Below are 20,395 nucleotides of genomic sequence, written 5' to 3' on the forward strand. Positions count from 1 at the left end.
GCAATTATTCAATAATGATTTTTTACCTGTTTATATGAGACTGCAAACTCCAGGCTGCTTCTAAGCTCTAGAAGTGATAGTCATTTATCATAGATCATTCAATAGGAGATCCTCACAGTAGGATTTTTTTGAAGAAATTAATTTTTATTCCTAGTCTTGAACACAGAAACCCATGTTTATGTTATTCTTTTACACTTTTTTTTTCCTCTCCCAGGATGGTACAAAACAGAAAAGAGAACGGAAGAAGACCGTCTCGTTTAGTAGCATGCCGACAGAGAAGAAGATCAGCAGTGCAAGCGATTGCATCAATTCAATGGTCGAGGGTTCCGAACTCAAAAAGGTCCGCTCCAACTCCAGGATTTACCATAGATACTTTTTACTGGATGCTGACATGCAGAGCCTGAGATGGGAACCATCTAAGAAGGATTCCGAGAAAGCCAAGATTGATATCAAATCCATCAAGGAAGTGAGAACAGGAAAAAATACAGACATATTCCGTAGCAATGGCATTTCTGACCAGATATCTGAAGATTGTGCATTTTCAGTCATATATGGAGAGAACTATGAGTCACTTGATTTGGTTGCCAACACTGCAGATGTTGCGAACATCTGGGTTACGGGACTGCGGTACCTAATTTCTTATGGAAAACATACACTTGATATGTTAGAAAGTAGTCAAGACAACATGAGGACTTCTTGGGTTTCACAAATGTTTAGTGAAATTGATGTAGATAACCTTGGACATATAACTCTGTGTAATGCTGTGCAGTGTATCAGAGACCTCAATCCCGGTTTAAAAACTAGCAAAATTGAGCTTAAGTTCAAAGAATTGCACAAATCCAAGGACAAAGCTGGTACTGAAGTCACAAAGGAAGAATTTGTTGAGGTTTTCCATGAGCTTTGTACCAGACCCGAAATTTATTTCCTTTTAGTTCAGTTTTCAAGCAATAAAGAATTTCTTGATACCAAGGACCTTATGATGTTTCTTGAGGCAGAGCAGGGTGTGGCACATATAAATGAGGAAATCAGCCTTGAAATTATTAGCAAATATGAGCCATCCAAAGAAGGTCAGGAAAAGGGCTGGCTTTCCATAGATGGGTTCACTAAGTACCTTATGTCACCCGATTGTTATATATTTGATCCGGAACATAAGAAGGTCTGTCAAGATATGAAGCAACCTTTGTCTCATTACTTTATAAACTCATCTCATAATACATACTTAATAGAGGATCAGTTCCGAGGTCCCTCTGACATCACGGGGTACATCCGAGCTCTTAAAATGGGTTGCCGGAGTGTTGAACTGGATGTATGGGATGGGCCAGATAACGAACCTGTAATTTACACGGGCCACACCATGACCTCTCAGATAGTCTTCCGCAGCGTCATTGATATTATTAACAAGTATGCATTCTTTGCTTCAGAGTACCCTCTTATCTTGTGTTTAGAAAATCACTGTTCTATTAAACAGCAAAAGGTAATGGTTCAGCACATGAAGAAGATTTTAGGGGACAAACTCTATACAACATCGCCCAATGTGGAGGAATCTTACCTACCATCCCCAGATGTCCTGAAAGGGAGGATACTAATTAAAGCAAAGAAGCTGTCCTCGAACTGCTCTGGTGTTGAAGGGGATGTTACCGACGAAGATGAAGGGGCAGAAATGTCTCAGAGGATGGGCAAAGAGAACGTGGAGCAGCCCAACAACGTGCCTATGAAGCGGTTTCAGCTCTGTAAAGAACTGTCTGAGCTGGTGAGCATCTGTAAGTCCGTTCAGTTCAAAGAATTTCAGGTATCATTTCAGGTTCAGAAGTACTGGGAGGTCTGCTCGTTTAACGAAGTGCTTGCCAGCAAATACGCCAATGAAAACCCCGGGGACTTTGTGAATTACAACAAACGTTTTCTCGCCAGGGTTTTCCCCAGCCCGATGAGAATTGACTCCAGTAATATGAACCCTCAAGATTTTTGGAAGTGTGGCTGTCAGATCGTAGCCATGAACTTTCAGACCCCAGGCCTGATGATGGACCTGAATATTGGCTGGTTTCGGCAGAACGGAAACTGCGGCTACGTCCTCCGGCCGGCCATCATGAGGGAAGAGGTTTCTTTCTTCAGTGCCAACACGAAGGACTCCGTGCCAGGAGTCTCACCGCAGCTTCTTCACATTAAAATCATCAGCGGGCAGAACTTTCCCAAACCCAAAGGATCAGGTGCCAAAGGGGATGTGGTGGATCCTTACGTCTATGTGGAGATTCACGGAATCCCTGCCGACTGTGCAGAACAAAGGACAAAAACCGTGCACCAGAATGGAGATGCTCCCATTTTTGATGAAAGCTTTGAATTTCAGATCAACCTACCTGAACTGGCCATGGTGCGCTTTGTAGTACTGGATGATGACTACATTGGGGATGAGTTCATTGGCCAGTACACAATTCCCTTTGAATGTTTACAGACAGGCTACCGCCACGTCCCCCTACAGTCGTTGACTGGAGAGGTCCTTGCGCACGCCTCTTTGTTTGTCCACGTGGCTATTACTAACCGAAGAGGAGGAGGGAAACCTCATAAAAGGGGCCTTTCTGTGAGAAAAGGGAAGAAATCCAGGGAATATGCATCTTTAAGAACACTGTGGATTAAAACTGTGGACGAGGTGTTCAAGAATGCCCAGCCCCCTATCCGGGATGCCACAGATCTGAGAGAGAACATGCAGGTATGCTCTTGGGTTTAAGTATTTCCTTAACGGCTTTTCTTCGCAGTGCCCCCTCTGCACCATCCACGAATACTTTGAGGGCTTTGGGGTTTACAACAGTATGTTTCATTTTCAGTAATTTGTAAATTCCAATTTGTTATTAGAACATTTACCAGTAGTCTCATCTTTTTTTATCATTTGCATTTCTAGAACTGCAGTTCTATTGAAAATACTGATAACGCATTAGAATAAACCAGTTTTATTGCTGTCTCACATAACCACATCCTAGTCCTTGTCTGCTTCACAGATCTCCATTGTTTTCTAAGAGTGTACGTGGGAATCTCTGGTTTTCCAGAATATCCTTTAGCTGGAACACACTTTGATGACCTACCAAACTAAAAGGCCCATGTTCCAACCCTTTCTTCTGGAGCTGTATTGCTAGGAAAATAGCAAACACTTAAATGATCTGATGTGTGTGTGTTTTGAGCTGCCTCTTGTTTTTGGAGGATGGTTGTTCAAGTGCTTAAGTAAAAGACGTGTGGCGTCTGTATTTATTAGAAGTCTAAGATAATAATTACCTCTAAACTGTGTAATGGCTAAAAGCAGTCAGGAATTAATTAAGGGTCGTCTGCATGTCCAGCAGTGTGCCAGGGCCTGCCTCACACAGCTTCTGGCCCTTTCCCACCCCAGCGTGTGAGAGTGCCTGCCACTCTGTGGTAACTGCTCTGTGTGTGTTTATTAGAACATATATATTAAATATATTAGCTGGTTATATAACCATAAATAACTACTACAAGAAGAATGCCACCAGCAAGTAAAATCTGACTCAGAATATTCAGCAGATTTCAACCCTGCACAAATCTTAGAGGTACATCATTCATAAAAAGAACTTGCCACAATAGAGGACTTTTATTCTCTTCCTCTCCAAGTCAAAGCTTTAATAGAGACCTGAAGGGCTCTTCCCTGTTTCTGAGAGCAAGAATAGCTTGGGAAACCCTTAGCGCAGAGCAAGGCACACTCTTGTCACCTGCTCTAGGGCTGTGCGTGCCCCAGCACCCCCGCGGGGATCCTCTGGAGCTCTGGCATCCTGTGTCCAGAGTCATGTGTCTGCGCCACGCCCGGCAGAGCAGTCGGTGGCAGGGTTAATGGGCACCTGTCGACAGAGAGTCCGGGCCCTGAGGACGCAGCCATGAACAAGCAGTGCCTTCAGCTGCAAGCAGGCAGCGGGGAGGGAAACGGACCGTGAGCAGGTGAACGAGCAAATAGGACAGTTGCAGACACTAGCAAGAGCTATGAAGAAGATAAAACAGGGAGGTGTGATGGAGTGATTGGGAGACCCCACAGCCATGGTTTGGTGTCACAAGCAGTCACTATCCAAGAGATTTTGAGTGAAATGTCCTTAAAAGTCCACGTTTCAAGAGATAGTAAAGAAAATGTTTGAGAAAACCAAAGTGCTGCTCATTTCTTAGAATGGGGTATCTGAGAACAGAAGACACAGGACTTGGAAGGCCTGGATTCTTCTCCTCTGGCCACCATGCTCAGCCCAGATCAGGACCCAAGTGCACCTGGAATAACTCCCATTTTGGTTAGAATTTACTGGTTGTTATAGCACAGTAATTAAAAGCATAAACCTCAGCATCAACAGATTCCAGGTAAAATTTTGACTCCTTCCCTCACCAGCTGAGTGACCTTAGGGAAACAACAGAGAGAGGTCAAAGCTGAGACTCTGCTTCTCACCCACAGCACAGCTTGTTGGGAGTATTAAGTGAGGGAATGGGTACTAGGTAGTCCTACTGGCTTAGCACTTGGTAAGTGCTCTAAGAATGCCAACCACGACATTTGACAGTGTCAAGGGGTTTTCTTTACTAGAGATTTTAATGGCATAGCTCTGGTGGTGAGAAAAGAGAGAAGTGGATGGTGGGGGAGAAACTTTGCAATCAGTGGACATGCTAATAGGGGAGGGTCTCCTAGGGCAGACCTCTCGAGTAAACTGCTTTGCCCTTAAAATTCCTTTAGATTTTCTGTAGTTTGCTGGCAATCCTCGGCATCCCTTGGCTGGTAGATCTCTGTCTTCACATGACTTCCAAAGCTAAGAGAGATAGAGCAGTCCGTCTCTCATGCCCTCAGAGGAACAAACCATATCAAAACCTTGATCTTGGACTTTTCGCCTCCATAACTGAGACAAAAAGCTTGTTGTTTAAACAAAAACAAAAACAACAACAATAACAAAAATTCCTTTCTATTTGGAACCAGTGTAAATGGGTGAAAGACACTCAAGTTTCTTCCTTGCAAATATTCCTTTCCTTTTTGGATGGCTGGCATATTTGATGCTTACTTTAAACCTGATTTGATTTTTTATTTCCTTTGCCTTTTTTGAACATAGAAGTCATTCTTTTTGTTTGCTCATGATTGCATATCAGCCTTAGCACCACCATGAACTTTGATCTGAAAAGAGGTTTTATCCTTCAGATGAATTTAACTTACTCATATCTTCTGTACTTTTGGATTGAAAATGTCTATAACTGTAGTTACTGTATTTACTTTGGAAAATAGCCACTTTTCCTTGGTATGGAATAATCATTGATTAATTCTGTTATGACATTGCTCATAATGGTTGTACCAGGCAGTTCAAGTATAATCAAGTCTATCAAGTAGAATATCCATGAGAAATTAAAACCTCCAGTTAATAAGTAAGCGCCTCCTTTCTTTCCACTGAACAGAATGCTGTGGTGTCATTCAAGGAGCTGTGCGGCCTCTCGTCTGTGGCCAATCTCATGCAGTGCATGTTGGCGGTGTCTCCCCGCTTCCTGGGACCCGACAACACACCGCTGGTGGTCCTGAATCTGAGCGAGCAGTACCCCACAATGGAGTTGCAGGGAATTGTGCCTGAGGTTCTAAAGAAGATTGTAACAACTTATGACATGGTGAGTTATTCTTTGTATTTTTATGGAGCCTGGGTGAGAGAGAGATCTTAAGACAAAACACCAGGCAAAATACTCAGACACTCTTGCTAGGGTGAGCTTTCCCATTTCATGCTTCATTTATCTATGTTGGAAAAATGATTCCTCTGACCTTGCTGCATTTGAAAGAGCTCAGTATTTTATTGGTGTTGTTTTAGAGAACAGGATTCAGAAATACTTGCCTCCGTCAGTTTAAATAGTGGTTTGCTTTTCAAGAACATATCCGAATTGATTTCTAAAGCATGTGCCATTTCCTACACATACATGGTGAAGAATTTTTTTTATCTTTCTCTGCATCCAGCCCTTGATTTGCTCATTTTTATTTTGTTTTCATTGTTCAGGCTGGTAGAACTGAGAAATTTAATTATTTTCTAAAATAAATTTTAAGCACCATTGGGGGCGATTGCTTCCATCTCGTGATTATAATGTGTGATGCTTTCCTTCCTTACAGCAACTGCTGTGAGATACCTGTAATTCGTAATCAACTTAACATTAATGAGGTATCCTCAGGATACCTAGAATATTACATTTTTGTGCTTACATATATCGCATTTTCATTAATCCTATCCTGGTCTTATTGTACTTTTTGACTTATCGTAGCTCTGAGGGAGAATTAGTGGGCGAAGAGCACTGTTTCGACCCCAGGATGTTGTGAAGGCCGTCAGCACTCGGGAGTGCTGACGGTTGCTCTCCAACCTACAAGGTTAAGGGTGTGGGATGCTCCTCACCCAGATGGGCCAGGCTGGCAGCCTGTGCTCCTCAAGGTGCTTAGCACTGGAAGGCTGCCTCTACCACCTCTTCTACACAAAATGCATGGGCTATGACCACAAAACACTAGGCCTCGAGTGATGTAGCTGCTGTGGTTAAAGACAAAATGGGAGTGGCATCATAAGACTTAACAGAAATATTTTTGACCTTTCTAGAACTGGATCTGAAAGCTTTAATTCAGAGGGGTTTATACAATTCAAAAGAAAGACAAAAACAGATTAGGCCAGCATTTCCCACAGTGTGTTCAGAGGAACCTTGGCTTCTTAGGGGATTAGTAAATGTCACATGGGAGAAAGGGCTCCTTGGTAAAGCAATTTGGGGAAATACTGGTTTGAATAAAACTAATCATATGTCTTTACTGCGGGATATCTTAGGGCTTTTGCTGACACTCTGAGTTCCCAAGGGGGCGATACACAGAGAGTGCCCTGTTTCACAAGCTGACTGGACCAAGGGGTACTGTTTAAAAAATGGAAGTTCTAAATACCTTTGTTCTTGGTCTTCTTCACTTCCTGATCTTATTCGCTTAAGTGTTCAGGCAAATAAGATCTGGAAGTACGAGTCAGTAGAATGCAGTATTTTAAACAGCATATCCGTTCATTACCTACTTTTTCCTAGATTCCTGCACAGTAGCCACACATTTTAGCAGATATGTATTAGTCCCCTACTATTTCTAGCTTAGAATTCATGGTAATGTGAGCGATCTAATGACCAAACAGTGGGCTCTGCAGGCACACTGCAGAGAGTGGCAGTCAACCTGAAGAAAGAGGGAAGGCCAGGGGCAAGTTCTTCTAAACACTGGGGAGAGAGCTGTGCTGGGTGCTGCGGGGGCTGCAAGAATGAACTTGAGTTGCCCCTGTCCTCAGGGAGCCATCCAGTCCACTGGAAGGTAAGGGAGGCAGCTGGGGAGCAAAGCACAGGACACTTATGCTGTGCTCCTTTGCAGCAAAAAGTGTAAGGGTAGGAAAACAGGTAAAAAACGGGAAAGTTTGGAGAACTCTTTCACACTGTGGCTGAGGCCACCTCGTTAGTTCCCACCTCCTCATGTTTTATGAGAAGAAGCCAGAAGAGGTAGCTGATGCATGTAAATGCTTCTTAAGCTTAAGCCACATATGAAATCGTTAGACATCTTGTAGACCTCTTTTGTTCACCAAAATCTAGCACGGCTTAGACCCTTGGGGCTTCACAGATCTCTGTGGCAATCCCACAGTGACATTTCTTCATGGTAACCTTTTTACCAGGAACTTTCTGAGAGTGGGGTGATGGCACCCCACGTGGGTGATAACAGCGGCGACTGGACAAGGGTGAGGACCCAGGACCTAGACCAGCAGCTGAGTGCTGACCATGGAGCTTCTCAGGGTTCATGGCAAAGAGGTTTCTGGATGCCAGGACCTCCCAGTGCCCACCACAGGATCCGGCACAGGAATCCCTCAGAGCTCCTAGCTCCCTGACCCTTCTTCTCCTGGACTCCTGAATGATAACTCTTAACCACGAAACTCTTATTTGCACATAACTGGATAGTTGAATTGCTGCAGAAGTGCTCAGACAGAATGCTTTAGCGTGTTCAAATTTTTTTTTTTTTAAAGATTTTATTTATTTATTTGTCAGGGACAGAGGGAGAGAGCGAGCGAGCACAGGCAGACAGAGAGGCAGGCAGAGGCAGAGGGAGAAGCAGGTTCCCTGCTGAGCAAGGAGCCCGATGTGGGACTCGATCCCAGGACACTGGGATCATGACCCGAGCCGAAGGCAGCCGCTTAACCAACTGAGCCACCCAGGCGTCCCAGCGTGTTCAAATTTTTTAAACTGTGTAATTTACTCTTACAAAATGTTTAATGGACATAGCTGTGCTGCATTACACCCCTAGCTCTATTGATTTGTTCTATTTTAACTCCATCTGAAAAAGTAAGCCATAAAATATTTCAAATTAAATTCAATTATTAGAATTTTAGTTTTAAAATAATATTCTACAGCAATAACTCTTGTAATACTTGTATTTTATATTTCTTTTTAAAAGTGATTTCATGGTTTCTTACCTTGTGACAATTAATTTATTAAAGCTAGCTAAAGGAGTGTGGATGGGAAGTATGCTAATGTGCTGAACAGTCCAGAACCTTAGATATGGCTCTTTAATTTTGTAATGTTATGTTGAGCTTTATCCAAAATTAACCTTGGAAATAGGATCTTATTTCATTTTGTTGACTTCCCATTTATAATACGAAGGCTGCAAGTGAGAAGTAAGAGTAGTGTGAGAAACCCCCTCCAGGACTCCTGTGTCGTTGCCCATCTGCACTGCTGAAGCTCGCCCTCTGGGGAGGCCAGGGCCCTGCATGCCGTCTCCTAAGAGTGTGCGGTTATGTATTTATGCTGTCACAATTGTGATTACTTCTCAGTGTCTAAACTCTAGTTAATAAGCCAACATATAAAAAATGTGCCATTTCTTTGGGAAAAAGGAGAATGCAGAGAAGGAATTGATCACGCAAATACGAACAACCTGTAAACCATTCTGGAGGCTAGCAAAGAATGCCCATGTCTAGGGTAGCCACATATCCTGGTCTTCTGTTGACAACACCTCTTGCCCCAGAGTAATTATTAATAGTTCCCCCTTTAACTCTTAGAAGTGTCTCTGTCGAGGGCGCCTGGGTGGCTTATTCGGTTAAGCATCTGCCTTCAGCTCAGGTCGTGATCCGAGAGTTCTGTAATTGAGCCCTGCACTGGGCTCCCTGCTCAGTGGGGAGTCTGCTTCTCCCTCTTCCTTTGCTCCTCCCCCTGTTTGTGCTTGCTTTCTCTCTCTCTCTCTTTCTCAAATAAATAAATAAATAAATAAATCTTTAAAAAAAAAAAAGTGACCCTATTTAGATAATTAGTTGTATGGTTACCCTATCCATGGCCCCTAGATTGTCCTAATGGCCCTTGTGATTACCATCAACAAATGGATCTTCTAAATTGTCCAAACTGTGGTTTTGCACTATGTGTGGTCCCTCCTTGGGTCCTAGAAGTGGTGAGGTTTAACCCTGGGTCAAAGTCATGCAGGTGTCAAAGCCATGCAGGAGTAGAGGAAGAAGTGAAGTACAGACACCTTCTTAGGCTAGGCAGATTGGGATGGGGGGTATTGAAGACAAGGACTGGACTGGTATGGAGAGTGGGAATGGCCATGTGTTGTCAGACAAATAAGCCTTTTCTCCCCTTGAGGTGTTTACAGTTTGATAAAGGAGATAAAGTGTATCCGTAGATAGTAAGATGATACATAACAGATATTTTAAAATGTGTAAATGAGGGACGCCTGGGTGGCTCAGTGGGTTAAAGCCTCTGCCTTCAGCTCAGGTCATGATCTCAAGGTCCTGGGATCAAGCCCCGCATCGGGCTCTCTGTTCACCGGGGAGCCTGCTTCCCTCTCTCTCTGCCTGCCTCTCTGCCTACTTGTGATCTCTCTCTCTCTCTCTCTGTCAAATAAATAAATAAATAAATAAGCTTTTAAAAAAATGAAAAATAAAATGTGTAAACGAACCATTTGGATGTTATAGACAAGAATGGTCAGTTTCAGGTTTAGGTATTAGGAAGCTTCAGGGAAATATTGGCCTTTGAGCTAGACCTTTAAGAATGAGTCATATTTGAATAGGTAGAGGTGATAAGGAGGAGGCTGTTGAAAGCTGAGTTCACAGAGTGAAATGTGCTTGGAAATGTGGAAGCACATATTCTGGGAAATTCACCTGAGGCCCATGGTCGTTCCTGCACATCTTGGAACAGTATGCGTATACACTGCATGTTTCCTCAGGGATTATGCAGTGTTGGAGGCTGAGAGTGAGAGAGAGCCCAAAGACCACATGTTGAGTGCTTTTATTTTGCTCCTGATCCAAAGGAAACCACGGAAACCCTGTGGCACATCAAATTAGTGGTAGAACTAGGCTTAGGAGTCTTTGTCCCATGTTTTTTTCTGCAATCCAGGTCAGGAAAATTACGATGTGTGGTGTATAGATAAGTGATCAATATACAGATAAATCCCAGATATCTTCAATAATAATAATCTAAAGTTGTTCAAGTGGGGTTCTCCAAGTAAGAGGTAACTTGTTTCTGATTCCTGTTCCTTATGACGATGAAAAAGAATTCATTTTTCATACTTTGGTATAGATTAAAAGACAGATTTGATGAGCTTAAACTGAGGAAGCCTATTTCAAAAGCTAGATCAGATTCCACTCAAAGAAATCTGGTAATAAGTAGCTGAACATATCTTTTATATTATTACTTCAGAAAACAAAACATTTAAATATTTTATATAAAATTTATGTAAATGAACTTGAGTACATTTGCTGTTCACAATCAAATATCAAAATTGAGCTAGAATGTTCTCATGTAATTAAAAGCTGGTAGGAGAAAATAAGGATTACATAACCTGAGTTTATGTTACAGTGAACAACAGTACTCTTTACAATACACGGTGCTGTTAAGAGCACATCTGCACTGGCAGGTCAGTGTAACCCTTCCTTGCCCATCAGTATCAGTGATCTAATTCAGCATCGTTTTAAATGAAAGTGATTTTTACCATCCTTTTAGTATTGATGAAAGTAATAATTCAACTTTCTAGCTATCTTTATTAGTGTCCTATTTCAGACTTAAAATTTCTAAATTTTTGTGAGATCTGTAATAAACTATAGAGACCAAGGATTCAACATCCTTCCTCTTTAGAGAGAAAACTTGGAAATGTTGCATAAAAAGAAAGTTCTCCTTAAGAATTTTTTTCATGGGGCTTTGAGGACAGTCTTCAGAGTGAAATGAGCCAGACATGAAAAGATAAGTACTACATGATTCCACTTACGTGAGGGATCTAAAATAGCCAAATTCATACAATCCGAGACTGGAGTGGTAGTTACCAGGGGCTTGCAGGATGGAGGAATGGAGTTATTAATCAATAGGCATAGCTCTGGTTAAGTATGACAGGTAAGCTCCAGAGCCCGCACTGGCCAACATCGTGCGGGTAGTCAACAGAAATGGATTGTACACCTAAAATTGGTTAAGAGGATAGCTCCTCCGTGAAGGGGCTCTTCATGCAGCTCTTTTAAGAAAAAAAGTTTCTCCTTGATTTTATTAGGATTTTCGGTAACACGGAATAGGCTTCAGTCACCGTAATGAACTTGAAAGTGGAGTTTTAGGGAATGAAAGGAGAGAAGAAACAGTAAAGAAAATGATGCCCGATTCTGTTCCAGGCAGTAGGGCTGTTCCTGCGCACAGCGGTGGACGCACAGGCAGCCCCATCCGTTCAAAGATTACACGGGACTTCATTCCTACCATTGCAGTGCCTTTGTATCTACTTTCTGTTGAAAATCAGTTTGTTTTGATCTTTTTACAGCTTCACAAAAATCTTGGTTTTAATTGCTTTCACATCTAATTAAGAAAGCGTACTCTGGGGAATCCCCCTATCCAGTAGAGAATAATATTTTTTCAGTGTTTAAAGGGAGGAAACTGATGCTTTGCCTGGGAGGATATTATTTGCTCTCTGAGTGTTTTTATATAAATTACTGAATAGTCCCTTCTAACACATTACTTGCAATATTTCTTTAAAACAAGTTTCTTTCAATGAAATATGTGAAATGAAGGTCTTCTTTCTTATACAGACATGCTGGTGGTTGGCATGCAACGTCAGGAGCACTCTGCTTTATCTTACGGGTGTGATTTCATGTATTTTGTCTTGCCACTGCCTAATGTGGTCAAGAGATAAATCACACGTCATAATTAATGGAGTTGGCCCATCTGGACCAAGCCAGAGATGATCTGTAATAAGGCTGCTATTGATCTCCGTCTCCTTTGTGGCTCCTTTTATCACTTTACTGCCTCAGAACTTGACATTAAAAGCTTCTTTTTAATTGGAGGTGTCAACCTTCCCAACTTTTGTAATCAGAGAAAGAAGGCTGGATAGATTATTATGCTTTAGGATAAGACTGAGCTTAGGGGTGTGTGTGTGTGTGTATGTCTGTGTGTGTGTCTGTGTGTATGTCTGTGTCTGTGTATGTCTCTGTGTGCGTAGAAAGGCGGATATCCCGCAGAGGGAGGATCAGAAACCCAAAGGCTATCGTCTAATTCAGTGACAGGGGAGGTCCAGCCAGTGATATGTCCAAACGCAATTTCCCTGGAGCCATTCAAACCACACAGCTGAGCCACTCCAAAACCGTTCAAGCTGCCACGCTGCTGGGAGGGGGAGGAAACGTTAAAGATTACAGCGTGATGACAGCGTCACATGCGGGATTAGATCAGATGCAGCAGGCTGCCACTTGGTAATCGGATACAGGGAGACTCAGAAACGTTTGGAAGATAGTGCTCAGGATGTGCACGCACTGGTGATGGTAGATCTTACTTCTGATCCGTTTTCTAGTTTTATATGTCTCTGCAGAAACCAAGGAGCTCATACTCAGAAGTTCTCTCTCCCATCAAATCCCACATTGCATTTTCGATTTTGCTGTTAAATTCCTTCAAATTTTATTTTTGATATAGTCTCTTCTTGCCTGAAAGTATTTTAGGTGCTGCATTGGGTTGGGTAAAGGCAGGTTGTTTGCTAAGTTCTTTCTGTCAAGGATGCTTCCAGGAAATTAAGAAAGAAAGAGAGGAAGGGAGGAAGGAAAGAAAGAATGAACAAACTGTATACATAAAATAGTGTCCTTGCTCTGTAAATAATACATACATACTGTTCTTTTGGTTACTCGTGATGTGCACTGGTGGCTTCTAGAAGCTGTTAGGAAGTGTTTAGCTTCCTTGTCCTAGTTTATTCAGTAAACTTTTGTCTCCATTTGACTTTGAATAAGTAAAACTTCACAGAGCAGAGGGTGCTGGGCTGCTGTGGCCAGCACCCAGGCTCAGCCCCTCTATGATCTGTGCCTCTGGGGCAGAGTCTGAGTGCAAACCTCACACTCAACTCAGAAGGCAAAGGAACATGTAGCCTTCCTCTCTCAGGAGGGAGGTGGGTATGCCCCAATTTATGTTCAGTTTGGTGAACTTGATCCATTGCATTGATTTATTTTATCCTCTTTTGACTGTAAATACTCATCTCTTGAGGTAAAATGCTCAGTCTCTTGGACTTTCTTTCCCTGTGCTTCTCTACAAAGTGGCCACTGGTTGCCTGGAGGGCAATGGTTGCAGAAGGCTTCTTTCTTTGTGCTTATAAAGAGCATCACTCTAAAGCTTGCCCTCCTCCCCTCCGCCCCCATTCACCTTGAGACAGGGCCATGCAGTGGAGGGACTCCATTGCCACACTCATGGCCATGCAATGGAGGGACTCCCTAGCTAGTCTCACTCAGGACTGCAAGAGACGGACTGCTAACTTCTCCACTGCCCTTTCCCTCCTCCTGTCTGCACACCGCCAACCTTTCCGCCCAGCCTTGGGAGGTGGATGGCCCTCTCCCCCACTCCAGGGCTTGAGGCTCTGTGATCTGTGGGTTGATTCATCGCATGTTAAAACAATCTAGAAAATTATTTCTCCTCGACACATCCTGACTTTCATGCCTGTCGTTTTGGTGGGAACCCAAATAAAAATCTAATCTGACCTTTAAAACGGAGAAGTGTCTGATTTTATAAGGGAGCTGCGCTTCACCCAGGGCTCTGAAACTAGCTGTTTGAATTGGTGGAAAGCCCCAGGGGCCAAATGGTTTCTAAAGTATGGCAGTGCATGTGGGAAAAAGTGGCTCTGCCCCCTTCCCACAGCACCTGTGTTCCTGCTGCGTCCCCCTCCCCTCACCCCCGGATGTCAGCATTCCCTTCCCACTGCAACACATCTTTGGGATTGCTGGAGTCCTGAAATCCCAGCTAGAGGAAACCCCCGGGGGTTTCAGAAAGGAGCCAGAGGGTAGAAGTAGAAGTATGATGGGACAGCTTTAAAAACCCCACCAGCTAAAGGGATTCTGTTATGATCATCTAGAGAAGCAGAGCCAGATTGTTCTCTGCGACCTTCATTTATTGTTAGGTGAATAACATTCTTCTTAGAGCCTCTTGGAACAGTGGCATCTGTTTGGTGTGTTTGGACTGATGAAGTTATGTTAAGCCTAATAATTGCCAAGCAAGAAGGGGAGAAAAATAACTTTAAGGACAATTACTCCATGCCTATATTCCTCCAGCAAGTGAAGTTTTCCACATTCAAAATTTTTGATTTGCTACTATTAATACTGGACAGCTCTTTAAAAGAAAAAGTTTTTTCAACTTCCAGAATCTGTTTGACATCTTAAAGTTTGGAATTATTTTTGTCATGTCCACAGAACAATATCATCTCTACATCTAGTTTGGTAGGTGTGAGTGTCCTCTTTTGTGGGAATCCTTTTCAAACAGAAAAGTGATGATCAAAGAAACAACCTAATTGGCTTTCAGTGCATGGTAATTTATTTGTATGTCTTTACACAGCTTGTGAGTTCCAGGTCCTTTTATATTCACAGAAATGAAGATTAGCTGACCTAGAACATGCACTTCATAGCTCACTGATACATTCAGCCTGCTTTTTCCCTTGAGCTTGGGAACCCTCTGGTCCTCTCACCTTGGACCCAGCAGATGGCTATGTCTCTCTTGACCCTCTAACCTTTGCTGTTGGCACAGAGGTGGCTTTGCCAGCTACTTTGTCGGAGAAATCAGTGTGTTCATCTCCATCTCTGTCAGGATGCAGAGACCTGAGTTGGAAACCCTGGAGCTCCCCAAATGTGGGCTCCACTTTGAAACCCCAAGTACTACCTGGGCCACACTCCATTGGAGGACCCAGGAAAGGCTGGAGAAATGGCTGCCTTTGCCCGCTGAGCCTGCAGTTTGCCCTCGTGTCTGGCTCCATTTGGGGTTCAGAATGTTCTCCAGGCGGTTAAATGGAAATCGTTTGCCTGAGTGATTATTTTACAAGTGCTTGCTGCAATTAACAAGTAAGAATCACACGTGTGAATTTCTTTTCAGAAGTATTTTTTTTTGTCAAAGATTCATCAAAAGGATGAGCAGTTTAATATTTCAGTGTGTCCCTTTGTTGTCCTTATTCAGGTTAGAGTTTAGAAAACATGGAAGTTACCTGGATAATATAATTTTATTATTCAGAATTTTGATGTTTTTACTATCATGCCCTGACTTTATACATGTGAGATCCATTCAAAGATTAATTTGATTTTTTACCACCCATTTTTGTGGAGTTTGGAACAGCATATACTCTTCCATTTAGGAATTCAGCACTGTCACAAGTGTAATTTGGAGTTGAGTTTAAAAAGACTGAAATTACATCAGATACTTGTATAAAGTTGTTAGTGGTGATACATAGATTTGTTTGTAAACGCAAAGATGAGCACCTCTGTTTTGGTGGACAATACGCTTTAGATGTGCAATCACAGTTTAGAAGACAACTTTCCAAGAAATGGGATAATTTGAATGGAACCAACTCCGTGAAAATGAAGCTACTGAGATAACCAGCTTATATGAAATATCATGTATTTCCGAAACGGTTTTGAGATTGTATGCACTACAATGTGATTGTAGACACTTACTCGAACCACCTTCTGACATCTTTTCTGGGGCAGTGGGGTATACTCATTTCTGACCTTCTTTTTTTTTTTTTTTTAAAGTCTGTTATATCCCTAGTTATGAACTGGAAACAAGTTTTAAAGGTGTTTTTCCACAGCCTTTTGAATAATGAGGTGGTGATTTTTCTTCACAGCTAGATGTGTGCCCATAAATAACATTTGGCACTCCACAAGCTTTGAAGCCTACATCTTGTTGATGTGTTACATTTGACCTCATCCTCATGAGACGAGTGAAATTGAGCCCTGCCTGTGGATCCGTTCTCTCCCGGTTTGGCGTGAGTGGGAGTGCTCATCCTCAACCTCTCCAGAACCCTTTAGTGTGCAGGGGGCCGGGCGGTGACTGCCCTCTGCACACCGACTTCTCACTCAGTGGGGACCGCAGGAACTGTCACTCCTTACTCTATTTTAACAGCTCCTGTTTTTCATTCTGTTGATTTCTATTCCACCAGATTGACATGAAATAATTAATGCCACTCACCCCACAGAAATAACCACCTTTAATACCAGAAATCTGATCTTACTACCACATGAATTTATCAGGAATAAAAATAGCACTTAATAATGGCTTTAAAGGCTTTTCTAACTTAATTAGGGTGTTTTAAATTCTGAACCATAAGAAAACTACTCTCACTGTAAACTCAGTGGGTGGACTATATGATGTGTTCAGAGTTAAGTTTAACTCTACAAGCTTAATTACCAATTAACTTAAAAATAACATGTTAGGTAGTTTAAAATATTTCCCTACTGCATTTTGTATTAGTCAGATCTTTAGGGCTGACCGGTTTAGATTTTTATATGGAGATTTTATATAGGACATCTTTTATCAACTTACAGAACTCTTTAATTCTGGTATTTTCTTTGAAATGAGTGTTGATCATTCTATCTTTCTTTATAAACATTACACTCCTATGCTAGAAGGTGGTCATATGGAGTCACACCATCATTTATGTCATCGTATGGGCAAAAAATAATTTGGGGTTTTTTTTGAAGATTTTATTTATTTGAGAGAGAAAACTCATGAGCTGGGTGAGGGGCAGAGGGAGAAGCAGGCTCCCCACCATGTGATATGGGGCTGTTTCCCTGGGACTCTGGGAGCCAAAAGCAGATGCTTAACTGAGCCACTGAGGAGCCCAATAATTTTGGTTTTTAAATCACTTATCTGGTGCCGAAAACAAGCAAGCCAGCAAGCAAGCAAGCAAGCAAACAAACCCCCCAAACCCTATCTTTATAAATAGAAATGGCTGAGTATTTAGCTAAATGGAAGTGGGATGGTACTTAACTAATTTTTATTTGATTTCCTGAAATGGAGCCCTGTTTTTGTGGTGAATCTATGGAAGTCTTTGACCAATGTTTAGGACTCTCCATAACCAAATCTTTCTTTTGCCGACACGTATCATATGTTTACCCTTTGGAAATACTAGCTGCACTCGATTTTTCATGCTCTTTTCTAAAATGGGAATGTAACCTCTCAAGCTATGTTCTCTTGAATATATTTAGTCCAATGTCACCAAATGATGCATCTTGTACCATGTTAGGTCAGGGGTTGGGAAACTGGCCCGTGGGTCCTGATCCGCCACCAGCTGTTTTTATGTGGTCTGCAAGCTGTTTTGAGTGGTTCTTACATGCTAAATGATGGAAAACAATTGAAAAATAATACTGTATGACTTGAAATGTGAAACCCAAGTCTCAGTGCCCATAAACAAAGCTGTATTAGAGCCCTCACATGCTCTGTGACCGTTTTTCTACCACAACAGCAGCACGGAGTTGTCAAGACAGAAACCGAACCTGAGCCTAAAAGCCTCAAATACCTACGGTCTGCTCCTTCACAGGAAGGCTTGGCCAACTCCTCACAGAGAGGATCAGACAAAAAAGTCCCTAGGGTATTTTAATGCCCTGGTTCCCATATTCCCTTTCACCAGTTTAAATTATGATTTCAGAGGCTTTTCTTTCTCTTTTTTTAAAGTAATGGAGTTGGTGCATTTTGAATTTTGACCCATCACAACAGCATTCTACTTGTTCAGTTGGTAGGAGAAGCACGCCGCCAGAGCTGGAGGGCTCCTGTCCTGGAAAAGCATTAACACTGACTGTTGACATTTGTTAGCATTTTGATGGTCAAGAACCTGCAGGCACTAGAGGAGGACATTGGAAGAGGAAAGTCAACAAAAACTTTTGCTCTGGCTGCTTGCAGTGCTCCCCAGGCAAGTTGGCTACCTCCATGGGAATGGTGACCATCGTGCAGAATTTTGTTACCCAGGAAACTGTGTAACTAGCTTACTTCACAGTGAGCATATAGTCCTGCTTGTGCTGCTTAGTACCGAGGCATTAAAAAATGAGCCAAAGAATGGAGTTTAAGTGGTGCTGCATGTATCAGTTGAAGCAAGCTTCTCTTGTTGCAGAGAAGGGGGAATTGGGTGGAATTCCCAAGCAGGCTCTTTATGTCTCTAAAAACCCCTGGTTTCCTTTTACCCTTTCCAAGCAGGGAGCAGGGCTTTCTCTCAAATGATAAAATTCAGGCTGTGCTAACCACATTCTATTTAAAGCTGTCTCATCAGGGAAGGGATATAAAGGGTGCTAGAGGCGAAGATGAAACCTGTGAACTCCACCCCACCCCAGGGGGAATGGGAAGTCTGCTCCGAGGGCCCTCTGCAGCTTCCCACACCCTGCTTCTTTATGCTGTTCATATCCTTCTTGCACCCATTACAGCTTGTAATTATATATTCATTGGTTTGGTTTCTTTTTTTTTTAAGGTACCTCTTTCCCCCGCTGCTGGGTTGGAACTCCAGGATGGCAGGGACAGTGTGTGCCCTGCTCACCATGCTGTCTCTACCACAGAGCAGGTGCACAAGGTAGATCTATAAATGAGTGAATGAAAATGACCTTGATCTCCAGCACACAGATCAGGTGTTCTTCCTACCCTGTCTCTCTGCCCCAAATGGCTACATTTTCTTGAACTTGGCTGATTTATGTCATCACATGTAGTCTTGCCTGGGAGGGTTAGGTTTCGGGCTGGCCAGAGGATGGAGGTTGGGGCTGCTGCTCTTCCAGGCTTGGTACTAGATGGTAGTCCCCACATCCTAAGGCACTGAGTGGAGCCTTTGTAATAGGTCCCACAAGAAGGGGATGCCTGAGATGCCAGTGGGAGGGGTGGGCCGGAAGCCAAAGGCTTGGGACTCCCAATAGGTGGATAGAGGAATGCCCCTCCCCAGATCATTTACCTTTTGTTCATACTCTCAGATCTCCCTACCTTTTGCCAGAGGACTTTGCTGTGTCTGAAGTTCCCTACTTAAAGATTCGTATGTCCTAAGAGGAAAATGCAGGGGCACCTGGGTGGCTCAGTGGGTTAAGCCGCTGCCTTCGGCTCGGGTCATGATCTCAGGGTCCTGGGATCGAGTCCCGCGTCGGGCTCTCTGCTCAGCAGGGAGCCTGCTTCCCTTCCTCTCTCTCTGCCTGCCTCTCTGCCTACTTGGGATCTCTCTCTGTCAAATAAATAAATAAAATCTTAAAAAAAAAAAAAAAAAAGAGGAAAATGCAGCAGAGGTGAGGAGTGGAGGGGAGAGTCCTAGTTGTTCACTGGGCTGGATTCAGTGAAGCCACCCTGGGATGGGAATGTTGCTCATACAGAGTGCGGTGTTCTAGGATTTCCTAGAGCGTGTCCACAGATGGATTGTCATGCGAGCTAATAGGTGGGCATAGGCTCCTGGTGCACCAAGCGGAGAAATACTTGAGTCAGACAGCCATCTTCTCTCAGCTGTCCCACCCGCTTCATTGCTGACACTCACTGTCCCCGCTAAGTGAGCTGTATCACACTCCTGTGCTCTTGGGAGGAAAAACCGGACTCTCCTGGACACACACCCACACACACGCGCATGCATGCACGCACATGCACACTGCCCACCAGCTCTGACCCCACCTTGGGAAAGTCTTTGTCCTTATCTCACCTGCCATCATGAACTGAGTTAGTGCACCGGGCATCCAGCAGAAGGTAATGCCCCGGTGTGTTTCGCCAGTGAGTACAATTGTAGCTTCACACTGACCATCTGGGCAGGTGTGCATGCAGTGTGAATACCTATGTGCAAAACAGCTCTCTCCAAAGACACCGTGACTAGAAATTGGAGGATGAAGGAGGAAGTATACACCCCAGACCCTAGGAAGTATCTGAGTGAGTTTTGGGGGCTGAGGTTGTGCTGGCAAAGAATATGAGCCCTGATGATGAGATAGGCCCTGCCTGGTGCTTATCCGAGGGTGTGACTGAGGGCGAGTCCACTTCTCTATCTGTAAAGTGGGCATAGTTTCACCACCTCAAAGAGTACAAAATTATATGTAAATAGCCCAGACCATAGTAAATTCTCAGTAATTGGGAGTCATCATCGTGGTATTATTAGTTTCCAAATGCTAGACACCTGCATCTCATGAAGCTTACGAAGCTTTAAAACCTTTCTGTGTGTGTATCACTCCGAACTTCAGAGCACAGCTCT

General features: G+C 43.1%; 1 protein-coding gene across 1 annotated transcript in view; it reads left to right on the plus strand.

Moving 5' to 3' along the window:
- The window catches only part of PLCL2 (phospholipase C like 2), a 186,359-nt gene that overhangs the window by 112,741 nt on the left and 53,223 nt on the right, over positions 1 to 20,395 (plus strand). The window contains exons 2-3 of the mRNA XM_032860915.1: positions 215 to 2,701; positions 5,401 to 5,604. Of these exons, the coding sequence (XP_032716806.1) occupies positions 215 to 2,701; positions 5,401 to 5,604 (2,691 nt within the window). The remainder of the gene's footprint in view (positions 1 to 214; positions 2,702 to 5,400; positions 5,605 to 20,395) is intronic.

This window comes from Lontra canadensis, unplaced genomic scaffold (assembly GCF_010015895.1).
Source record: "Lontra canadensis isolate GAN:19392208 unplaced genomic scaffold, GSC_riverotter_1.0 scaffold20, whole genome shotgun sequence".
NCBI lineage: Eukaryota > Metazoa > Chordata > Mammalia > Carnivora > Mustelidae > Lontra > Lontra canadensis.